Source organism: Aquila chrysaetos, chromosome 15 (assembly GCF_900496995.4).
Source record: "Aquila chrysaetos chrysaetos chromosome 15, bAquChr1.4, whole genome shotgun sequence".
Taxonomy (NCBI): Eukaryota; Metazoa; Chordata; class Aves; order Accipitriformes; family Accipitridae; genus Aquila; species Aquila chrysaetos.
In genome coordinates, this window is record NC_044018.1 from 22,806,280 (window position 1) to 22,818,214 (window position 11,935).

Here is an 11,935-nt window from a genome sequence, read left to right on the forward strand (position 1 = left end):
GGGAGACAGAAGTTAAGATTTGGAGAAACTCTTGAGAGAAATGGTTGGAACAAGCAGGAGAGACCTCGAGAGTGTCTTGTATCAAAAGAGAAATAAATTGGAAGAAAAAGGTGTAGGCTATCCTTCCTTGAATGGAAATAAAAGAATGAGAAGGGAGGAAACACTGATGGAATAATTGCCCAAAGGCTATACTTGGTGAGGTCCAATTAAGCAGTGGACAGGAAAAGGCCAGACATCACAGGGTCAGCATGGGTACGATAAACATCCTGAACTGTGTCCACACCCAATAAAGCTTTTTTAGTGAGACTAGGATATACGGCACTACCCAACAGCAGTTGTATACCTCCAGCATTTTCATTAAATGTTCATAAAGTAAAGAGAAACAGGACAATCTTAAGAGGAACTGAGTGAAGAATCTCAGTTCTTCTACATTATCTGAATTATCTGGAAAGATTCATGCAGGCAGAAACAGCCGGTTTCATTGCTGCGATTTTTCCCTCAACTGGTAGCTCAAAGTCTGCATGCTCAGCAAATCTGATTTTTTAAAAATTTTTAGAATATCAAGTGCTTCAAGGCAACTATTATCACAATCTGTTCTGGAGCATAAGGAATTGATTAACTCATTTAAAACTGACTATAAGTGGAATAGAAGAGTTTGTAGAAACTAGTGCTGACCTCCAGGTACTGAGGAAAGCAAACCAGCCTGGGTAGATAAATGTGTTACACAATGTAAAGACTTTCTGAATCCTTGGCACACATGAAAGCCTTGTAATACAGGTTTTCTGAGAGAAGTCAAGGATGTTTCCTTTTAGCTCTTTAGAGAAGAAAAATGCCTTAAACAAGCATGTTCAAAGTGCTCCTTGGAATAACTGTAGTTTGCATGTAGGAATACTGCATAAGTACTTGTTGGACAATAACCAGGAAAACTTAGAGAGTATGTGTAAAACATTAACAAAGTGAGATTACACATCTGGTATTGCCACGGAGTTCCTTGAGGCGGGCATGTAGTAAACCTCCCACAGACTTGAAGCAACGCTCCCACAATTAGTAGTAAAGCTCCCACAGATTTGAATGCAGACTGCAGATTAGTAGGTGGTAAAGGAGCAAATTTCAGTTTAAAAAAAGAATTCAAGAAGCATGTCACGGAAAATATATAATTATGTGACAGGTCAGCACAAGTAGTGCATATATGCTTGGATCTGTGTCTGTAAATGTGCAAGCTTTTCTAAAACTTTGGGAAGAGAGGGCTAAAACCTTTTGAGAAGTCAACGAGTTCTTGACTTTTAAAGTAGCAGTATGCTTTTCATCCTCTGTTGGGAAGATTACTGTCTCAGGTTTTATTTATACTCATATGACTTAGTTCAACATGCAGTACCACTGATTACAAGTTTTGGGTACTCTGGAATTAAAAAATGAATTAAATACTGCCTAAGGTAGTAACTTCAGTTCCTACATATGCTACTCAGAGAATGAGAGCGAGCTACAAAATGGTCAGAGAACAGCCTCATCAGGCAGGATGCCTTCCAGTCTCCATCCCTTCACTGCTGCCACAGATAATTTCTGGCCACTTTGCCATCACGTCATGCCTCCTGCAGAAAGAAAACTCCCCTCTGTTGCCATAGCAAAAGTCAGAATTCAAGGTGGCTTTTTCTGGACTTTTCTGCCCCTACATGTCCAAGACAAATCTTGGGATAAACAGTTGTCTGCAATGGATGGATTAATTTGAAACTCCTTTCTCAACCCACCCCTAAAGCACATTACTCAGCTCGCTGCCAACGGCAATAGAAGCACCAGTTCTGTGTTCCCACCACACATACAAACAAGCACTCATACATGTCCTCTAACAGTCATCGTGCAGCCTCTGCACAAACTGTAGGCTCCCCTCTCACTGAAGGTCTCGCTGGTTGGCCTTGTGTCCTCCATACACATCTCCTAAGCCTTTGCCTTTAAGGTGCTCTTGCACCACTGAGACGGTACTGGTCTGCCTCTGAAAGTACCGGGAGCAGGAAAAGGACTTGGGATTGCAGCACTCCGATTTGGGGAATGAAGAAAAAAAAAGTGATAGAACTAAAGACATTTTTAACTATCATCAGCTATCTGTATGTTCGTAAATACACCAGAGGGGTTACTGATTCATTACTGCATGCAATATTTAATTACTAGTATGCTACCCGGAAGAAGTTTGGCCCAGGCCTGTGCCAACTAGTACTTTTCTAGGTGGTTCTTGGGTATTGGGCATCGGTCCCATTTGAAGCCAACATTTCTGTGGATGTTTTGGGAGATAGTGTGTGCCAAAATCATATTCAATGGGCAGCTGGGATGTAGCCACCCTGTTTCAAACTAAAAGGCAGCCCCCACATGGGGGGCTCTATAGATGTAGCCATTGATACAACAAAATGCAGATATCATAAAGTGCAAAAAAATCACGTTCAGTTCTTGACTGCAGGCAAGCACTACCAAACCAGTATAAAGAGGCTCTTAGCTACAAGGGGCGGATCACCCAGACTGCAGGCATGGCTCCCTGCCCGGAGGTGCTCTTTGCTCTTCCAGCTGTGGCATTCTGAAGATGCTGAGCAAGTCTTCCAAAATTGAGACAGTGCAGATAGTCAGGAAATGTATCTTTGGACAGGGCATGCTGTAGCATCCAGCCAGAATGGCTGTAAAAGGGAGAACTGAGTATGACGCAATATGGAAGATGAGCCTCACTGCAGGAAAAACTGTTTGGAAATACCTGAAGTGATCATAATTACCATAATGAGGCACCTATTAAAAAGTTGTCACCAAGTATAGTTGTAGTATCAGTAGATTCGGAAAGTTACGCTAAACAATTTCATCATGGCTATGGCTGGTAGTAATTAAAAAATGCGATTTTCCTTGAGAAGGCAAGAAAGGCAGCAAAGACAAGGAAAATCCTCAAGAAAGACAACAGCCTATATGTGATCTTGTTTTTTACAGTACAATCACAGTTCCTTATATGTAAGTAAAAAAATCTCCTGCCTCAAGCTGTTACAATTTAAAGGAATTCTTTAAAGACAGCAATGGGAAAAATAAAATTAGGGGAAGCTAAAACACATGCCCTTGGTGCATCAGCCCCATCATGTTACTTGAGAGAGCAACTTCTTCCAACAATAGGTCACCCAGCTTTTGCTTGTTCAGCTTTCTCATCCTTTTCTTGTTACCCAGGACAGGTCTGGCATCTGTTAGGGAACAGAGGTTATTAAATGAATATCCACCACCAGCTAGGAAGCACTTCCAAGTGACAGCTCCTCCAAATCTTCTACGTGGCATCTCTCAACACCCTACAGCCCTTTTTCTCCTTCAGGGTTAGTAAATGGCTCTGACCACATCCCAAAGCTTTGCGACAAATTTCCTCTCACTTTTGTGCAAAGACGAATCCTTCTGTCTACAAGACCAACTTGCCAGCGCATGTCACTAGGATCTCTGTCACTTGATCACGAGTGTGCTCTCTGCATGAAATAAGTATTTTGGCTGAAATTTCTTGCCCTGGCTTTATTGCTGAGCCGGGGCCTCCTGGGCAGAGATGAGGTTACTGGTATTGAAGTGGCAGGCGTGCTCTGGCGTGTGACTCACCTCGGTGGCACACGGGTGGTGTCTGGGGGTGTGGGCACGGCTTCAGCCGAACCCTGGTGTCCCTTGGGGCTGTCTGCAGAGGAGCTGGGACGGAAGGTGCAATGCCTCACACCCAGCACCTTAAAAGGAGACGCAAGCGGTAGATTTTGTTCCCAGACTTTTCCCATGAAAGGCTGAGGCTGAGGTGGCATATGAACAGATCTTAGGTTTCGCAGAGCTCGGGGCGTCCGTCAGGGACAGGGTTATCACATTAGCAATTAAAAGCAAATGCACAAAACCCGTCCTGCCCAGTTATCCTGCTACTGTGGCAAGACCCAGTTTTCCACAGGGAATGACGGCACTTCCCTCTGCCTGGCTGGAAACCGAGCACACGTCAGACTTCCAGGGCTGATCTCCCGGCTCCGGTCTCTCACCACAAGTAGGCCCAGCTTAGGATTTCGGCTGTTCTAGGCCAATCCTCCGTGTAAGAGAAGCTGTGGCTTGATTTTATTTTATTTTTTTGGTGACGTTTGGTGGAATCACCCGGCCTGTCGTGGGACTGAGCTTTTCCCCGGCAAAACTCGCAGTCGCTGCCAGCCACGCTGGCCGAAGCCAAACCCGATCCCGAGCGCCGGCGAACCCTCCCGGTGTGGTTTCGGGGAGCTCCCCCAGTGACGCTCGCAACGTCCAGCCGGGCTGAGTCACTGGGGTGACAGCATCAATTTTCACAAGGATGGGCAGAATCATGTAGCAGGACTCCGTGACATCCACGTAATAATTTGCTGTCTCGAATGAAATTGGATAATTACAGGTAATGGCACTGGCTACGGCATCGCTGCTACTGCCTTTTTTTACTATTGTCGAACAGGCACGGGTTAAATATTACCGACTTTTCAGTGGTGGTGAAGAGCCTGCTGCCAGGTGAAGAACAACACCCTGCAGACAAGGCTCCCCTCCGCAGGGGCGGCCCGATGCCGACGGACCGGGCCGGCGGCCCGCCGCCCTGCCGCTGCCTCCCGCCCCCGCCGGGCCGCGCCGCCGGGGCGCCGGCCTCCGCGCGTTCCCCCCCGCCCCCCGCCCAAGTGGTATAGCCGCGCTCTGCCCCCGCGGCGCCCGGTGGTTCGTGCCGCCGGGCCAGCGCGCAGGGTGGGGGCGGTGGCGGCGTGTGGCGCATGCGCAGAGGGGCGTATGGCGGCTGCCCGGTTGAGGGCGGTCGTCGAAGGAGCCGCGGCGGGTCGGGCCGGACCGGGCGTTCCCGGGAGGCCGGCGAGGGCGGCTTGCCGCCCGGGGCAGTCCCGGAGCCGGGAAGGGCCGGCCCGCCATCGCGGGCAGCGCTGTGGGTGAGGAGCGGCGGGTGTGAGCGAGGTCTGTGCGCCGGGGCCGGCCCCCCAGGTCTGCGTGAGGGGTTCGGCGGGGCGGGGGGGACACGGACGGGGACAGGGGGGTGTCGCTGCCGGTGTTTCTGTGGGGGCGGAGGAGCTGTGGCGGCCCTGCTGGAGCCAGGGCTTGCCGCAGTGGGTCGTGCTGTTCAGGGCCCGTTCGTGCCATCGGGTTAGTGTGTTTTACCCCGTCTATCCCCCGGGGGGGGGCGGCTGCTGGGGCTTCACCTTCGAGTCGGTCTTGTCAGGTGTGGGCCCGTGGGGCGGGCGTAGGGCCCTCGGGCGGGGGCTGCCACCCCCCCCCCCCCCCCCCCCCCCCGGCTTGGAGGAGGGTGTCTCCGAGCAAAGGCCAGGGTGAGCAGGTCCCTGCAGGATCTGGGCTGTGGTGGTGGCGTTTGCCGCATGGTGAAGCAAGGCGGGAGCATCTCACCAGGGGTCTGTACTCGGTGGTCGTTGTGGCTTTTTCACCCAGCTTTTTCCATGGAACTCCCAGACGCATTGTGGTTCTGAGCATTTACAGGCTGCGGTGGGTCCAGTGGTCATGCTGACATCGCCCAAATCATTCATCAAATGAGCTGGCATTCAAATGTTTCAGTATTATCTCGCTTTTCCCTCCCCACAGATCTTTGTTTTTGAACTATAGTGTGTTCAGGAAGTTTCAGCTAACTTGAGGCACCTACTGCTGGGTTGTTCAGTTAATTACACTAATGTTGTTAATAATAAATAATAATGTTGCCTGTCTGCATTCCATACTCTTCTTGCATTTTTGGAATATGTTTTCTGCAGGAAGGTGGTTTAATTTTCGGAAACTGATGGCAAAGTCTTGTTTTGAGATATGATCCTGAAAGCCCTTTTCTGTGCAAGCGGACCTGCTTACTGGATTAAGTTTTTGTAGTTTTATGTCCTGGATCGGTATTTGAGATTCTGAATTGCGCCCAAAGCCATAGGAAGTGGTGGAAAATCAGTGAGGGAAAAGCAGGGGAGTAGGAGAATAACTGCATACTGCTGTTGAAATACAAGTTTCATAAGTAAGAGAATAGAGTTTGCTTGTTGTATTTTCTTTTCCTCTTTCTTGCCTTCCTCCTTTGCCCTCTTCAGCTTTTGTGTCAGTGCAGTACTTTGTACTAGAACGGATTTTGCAGGCCAGTTGTTAATCTTAAACGCATTGCTTAAGTTTTTTTGTCTGTCTACCTGTCTTTGGGATGACTGTGCCTAATGGCAACAGGACCAAAGTCGTAACTGCGATAGAAGTGAGTTCTCTGTGGTTTAGAAGCTATGTATATGGATGACTTAAAAATTCACTTAATTTTTTTCTTCTTGTTCCAGATGGAAAAGAAGAGTTCATGGTTTCTGGTTTGCATATTAGCAGAGGCTGAATAGGCATAAAGGAGACTATAGTGCGGGTGAGAAGTGTCAAGCCCCTTGCAAGGCTTTGCTCTGTAAACAAGAAGAAATGAATCCTACACGTGATGATCCAGTGTCTGGAACCATTTTTGACTGGGACTATCTCTTATGGGAAGTTCGTTTGACGTTTTTAGCTGCTGGTTTTTTAATCTACTTGGGAGTATTTCTTCTGTCTCACTGGTTGTCTTCATGGATGAGTACCACTTATCATGCCTTGTATGCAAAAGAGAAGGTGTTTTGGAATATGGCAGTCACACGTGGTGTGTTTGGACTTCAGAGTTGTGTTGCTGGGTTATGGGCTTTGCTCATAGATCCTGTTTTTCACGCTGACAAAGTGTATTCACAGCAAAAGTGGAGTTGGTTTAACTGTTTAATAGCTGCTGGATTTTTCTTGCTTGAAAATGTAGCTGTTCACATGTCCAACATTATTTTTAGAACATTTGATGTGTTCTTGGTAGTTCATCACTTGCTTGCTTTTGGTGGCTTGGCTGGTCTAGTAATTAATGTGAAATCTGGACATTATCTGCCTTTGATGGGAATGTTGCTGGAGATGAGTACTCCCTCAACATGCATTTCCTGGATGCTTCTAAAGGTAAGAATGTGATAATTTTCACATTATGTTTGTAACAGGTTTTATGTGTCTCACTTGTCCATAGGTAATCTGCATGGTTTGTCTAGATAGCTTTTCAGCAAAACTGTGTTCATCTAACTGATACCCATGTTATTGTGATACCTGCTTTTGTAGTGATGATATTTCTGTAGTCCTCCATACACGTTTCTGTGTGATGCGGTGTGCATGTGGATAGTGAGATGGTATAGATTCATTCTGAGTTTGGGATGCTGCATGCATGCGGAATATCATAGCTGTACGTGGAAAAAATGCCTGAGAATGTGTATGTGTGAAAGCTGGATATTTGCATTAGTTCTACAGTTTCCTCAGTTCCTTATCTTGAAGTAACAATCTCACTTCTGCATACTTTCTGTTCTTGTTTTTCTAGGCTGGCTGTGCTAACACCTTTTTCTGGAAGGCAAACCAGTGGGTGATGATCCACCTGTTTCACTGCCGTATGATTCTTACTTACCACATGTGGTGGGTGTGTATTTTCAATTGGAATTCTGTGCTGGAAAATCTGGGACTTCTTCATTTTATTGTTTTATTCTCGGGATTATTTGCCGTTACACTAATACTTAACCCATACTGGACATACAAAAAAACTCAGCAACTCCTCAGCCCAACTGACTGGAACTTTGAAAATAAAGCAGTGGAAAATGGAAGATTAAATGGTGAAACACATGAAAAGAAGAGGATATAACACTGAAACAGCTGTTTCCTAGTAGGGTAGCAGAAGAATGCAATGAGAAGTAATTCTTTGCCCATGAACTAGAAGCTTTTGCCAGAAGCTCATTAACACAGTGATTCCTTGCTGGTAGTATTCTGTATGCACCAGAAGTATTTAAAAGCATTGTTTGTGTTTCATATGTGCATACACATAAGATCTTCAACCTCTTAGTTATGAATTATGCCAACAATTTTGTCAGGTTGGACAGTATTTTATGATTTAGTAGTGACATGCTCTCTAATGGCATCATTTGTCCTAATGCTTCCAAGTGGCTTTACAGTTAATTTGTCTGTTAAGCTCAGCTTGAATCAAGTTTAGCCTGAATCCTATTTCACATATGTCAGAGAATCTGATACTGGAAATTATGTTGTTTATTAAGATCAATTATGACCCAGGTTAGGTATGCATGGGTACCTAGTTCCTGTGCGCCATTAAGTCATTCCAGGTGGCTGAATTGGTCAGTAGTAGAATGCAGTCAGGGCTGGGTTTGGGGGTTTTTTGTTTGTTTGGGGTTTGTTTGTTGTTTCTTTTTTCTTTTAAGTGCACTTGAGGAAGGTGATTGTTTGAGTGTTCACTGTCAAAGTGAGTTGTAGTTTCCAGGTTGCCCTCGGTACGGAAGGAGTTCCACACAAACATGCATGTGGGCGATGCAGGCATTCATTATGCTGGTGGTCTAGCTAGGTAATCATAGTGGTCCCTTCTGGTCTTGAAATCAGTGAAATACAAGAGGCAAGGACAGAATGTTTGACTCTGTCTCATCCTTGAAAAGATTGCTGGTTGATTAGTAAAATTATTTTTCTTGTAGGTCTCACATGAGCAGTCATGCAGTTAGTTCCACTAGTGCTCTTGTTAATGGTTACTTTTATTTTTGGAAATTCTCTTAGTTATAGAGGGTTTTAGAATCTGAGGTGACTCCTCTGTGGAGGAAAGCCCGTATCATCTCCTTTAGGAGTTTGGTTGTTCTTTTAGTATTTTTATTTTACTTCGAAGAACGTACGAAGTGACACTAACAGTTCTTTGCTCTTTGTCTGCCACATCACTAAATCTTTCCTTGACCTAAGGAATAGGGTTGCTTTTTAGATAAGGACTTGGCAAATTGTGGCGGATGTTCTCCCACTAACAGTACTGATCTGACGGTTGCTGGGCGAAACGTTGGACAGCAGATGAAGGTATAAAGATCACGATAGAAGAGAGTGACGCCTAGTGGCAGGAGAATGACAAAGATATTAATTAGTTTTGGCACACTGAACTAGTGAGATAAACAGCCCCATCGTTTGAAACTGTTGTATAGTGTGATGTGACTGCTACGCAGATTTATTTTGCAAAGTAGTAAGACTGAGCAAGGCCCAGCTGTGAAGAATCTTAGGTCAAGGCATGTGTTGGAGGCTTTGTGTACTGATCTGTGGTGGAGCATATTGTTTTAAATGTGTAAGGGAAGCACTGTTTGGTGTAAACAACCCCATTTTATTAATTTTTGGTGGCAATGTCTTTGATTTTGTTCTGAGTGAAGGGAGGAGGCTAGCGGTCAGGTTGCTGTGTTCCCTAATTCACTTTGTGTGAGCACTGAGTTGAAGAGCTGCTCTATGAGGGAGAGGAAACTTGTTACTGTTAGGTCACAAATGTATAGCCAGACCTTGTGGATAATGATGAAGTGGATATGTGAAATTGCCCGTTCAAAACTAGGCCAAGAGGGTCATAGTAATTTTACACAGCAACCCTATCTCTTACCCTGCTGATATACAATAGAGAAAATCTAAATTTTGTGTTACTTTCTTATTTCTAAGCAGGCCAGAATGAGGTTGCGGTGTTTTGGCAGTGTCGCCTGTCTGGACGCCATCTTGTAGAAAAAAGGCTTCTCTAAAGCTTGAAATTAGGTACCTCTCTTGAGGGGTTATGTGTGGAAAAGTAATGTTAAAAGTACTTTAGAAGAAAGCAGAGGGATGAATTCCTCAGAAACAACTCAAATATGTGATCCAAATGCATATCTTGCAGAATCCAAACCTAACTTGCAGTGTTCCAGGGGGAAGGTGGAAGGATAAGTCGCCAGATATGAGAATGATGGTGTCCTCTGTGCAGCTTAAAACTTAAAAGGTTTGGATTTGATAAAACAAGGTAATAATTATAAAAATCCTAGCTATAGAATTCTGAAAAATCCTAACAGAAAATGGAAGCATCAGAAGAGAAGTAAGTTTGGGCCAAGCGTGTAATTCTTACAGTGGCTGGCTAAAGGAGGTGAAGTTTCTATGTGCTAAAATAAAAGAATATGGAGGGTTGGGGTTAGTAGTGAATTTGGGACTGAAAAAGAGATTAGGTGTGGTCCAAGCAGACAGGTGGATAGTTGTGTCAGTGGCACGAAACTTCCAAAGTTTTAATATTTTGTATTATTAATTTGTGTAATGTTATTAAGTGGATTTGAAATCTTTGATGAAAATTATTTTTTATCATAATAAGGCAATCTTTTTAGTACGCATCTTAGTGTGAGTTTTTTTCACGCAAAGACTTGTGGCATATCTTGAAAATCTTTTACATGTCTTAACTATATAATTAATAATACCTAAGAGCACCTGTTAACCTAAACACTGCTAAACCTGATAGAACAAGAAAGCTATGAAATAAAGCAAATAACAGCACTCATTTTATTTCTGTTGGTTTAAGGGGAAGGGGATTTTACAGTCCAGCTAGAAATACAAGAGGACATAAAAATACAGACAACCTTTCTTATTCATCTTGATGGCCTAGAGTTGGAGTTACGAGTTCTGTTACACAGAGCCTCTTTTTTTTTTTTTTTAATACTCAAGTATTTCCTTCACTGCCTTTTGGCTGCTCCCTTCAAGAGGATTTTCTGGTTTGTGATTGTGGATGACTGTCTCATTGCTCTGAAACAAGACTGAAAAAGCTCTCTAACTGAGGGTTTTGGTGTCTAATTACTCTTATAACTAAGTGCTGCTTTTCAACCCAAAGGTAGACTAGCCATAGTTTGTTTATAAATTTTGTTAATGCGAAACTAATCGCAGTCCTGTTGGGCCTCTCTTATAAGGCCTTATCCGCAATCCAATGTAGAAAAATTCACAGTCAGCTTCAGTAGTGGCTGGATCAGGTCACAGGGTGTGCTGCTGCCATGATTTGGAAAACTTGCATAATATGTTTTTGGGTGAATTTTTTGTTTGCCTAGGTGACTGTTGACTTCATCCTGCTTTCTTGTTGGACAAGCTTACTCGAGTGCTGTTTGTGTCACCTTTCTGGCTGAAGCTTTTTTTTTTTTTTTTTTACAGAAAAAAAGCAAACCCCAAACAAACAACAAACTATGATGGGGGTGGGGGTGTTTGTTGTTTGTTGTGTTTTGGGATTTTTGGTTGGGGGGGGGGGTGGGGTGGTGGTTTTTTTGTTTTGTTTGTTTGGGGGTTTGGGGTTTTTTGTTTCTTTTTTTTTTTTTTTTTTTTTAAAAGAAAAATGTCTGATCTAAGACACCCTGGCCAGGCATCTGGCTCTTACTGTCTTCATCCAGCATTCCTAAATCACAGTTTGTGTTTGCCTCCATGTGTGTCCTGTCTCATGTTTTTTCCAAAACCTGTCATCGTTTCCCCTCCCACCCACCAATTTTTCTATAATATTTACTCTTACTTGCAGTACTGGTCATGATCTTGTAGCATTCACATTACTGCAGTGATGTCTTTGTCTCATAGTTCCCAGCATGTACTGTTGGGCCCTTCTTCCACTAAATACCCATGTCCAAATCTTTCAGGTTTTTTGCTTTTTCCTGGTAACACTGATTAAATATCGATGTCATGTACAGTTACAAGATACCTTTCTTAACCTCAGGGAAACTCCCACTTAAAGTGAATTTAGAAATTCAAGCCTGCTCTTGTACAATATGACGTTTGTTGAATGGTACAGCATCTTTACACTGTGTGCATAAATAAAAGTATTTTATTGAATAATTGTCTACTGTGAGTTTCATTTACTGATGAAAATAATGCCTATTATTTTTTTACTTGCTATTTGTAGTTTAAACACTTTTTGCAGTGCATGCACTAAAAAGATGACTTGTTTATTTTGAAATATTCTGTTAAACTTGACAAAGGTAATGAAATATCCATGGAAATAGCTATAAAACCTTGTAAACTAATGTCCCTTCACCAACATTTAACATATTATTAACATGAGCGTGTTCAGTTACGTGACTAAAATACTAGAAGCTGCACTATATGTAAGTATATATTAAAAACGGTTAAAAAGCATCAC

At 43.8% G+C, this 11,935-nt stretch overlaps 1 protein-coding gene across 6 annotated transcripts; it reads left to right on the forward strand.

The window, feature by feature from the left end:
- The first annotated feature begins 4,757 nt into the window (after positions 1–4,757).
- Positions 4,758–11,628, forward strand: CLN8 (CLN8 transmembrane ER and ERGIC protein). 6 transcript variants are annotated; one of them, XM_030037760.1, is made up of 3 exons: positions 4,758–4,962; positions 6,276–6,945; positions 7,352–11,628. In XM_030037760.1, the coding sequence occupies exons 2-3, from the start codon at positions 6,403–6,405 to the stop codon at positions 7,664–7,666; spliced, it is 858 nt and encodes a 285-aa protein (XP_029893620.1). In that variant the 5' UTR covers positions 4,758–4,962; positions 6,276–6,402; the 3' UTR covers positions 7,667–11,628. The 6 variants fall into 6 exon arrangements, with proteins under 6 accessions (XP_029893620.1, XP_029893621.1, XP_029893623.1 ...); XM_030037761.1 differs by having other exon boundaries at positions 4,758–4,935; XM_030037763.1 differs by having other exon boundaries at positions 4,758–4,910.
- The last annotated feature ends 307 nt before the right edge of the window (positions 11,629–11,935 follow it).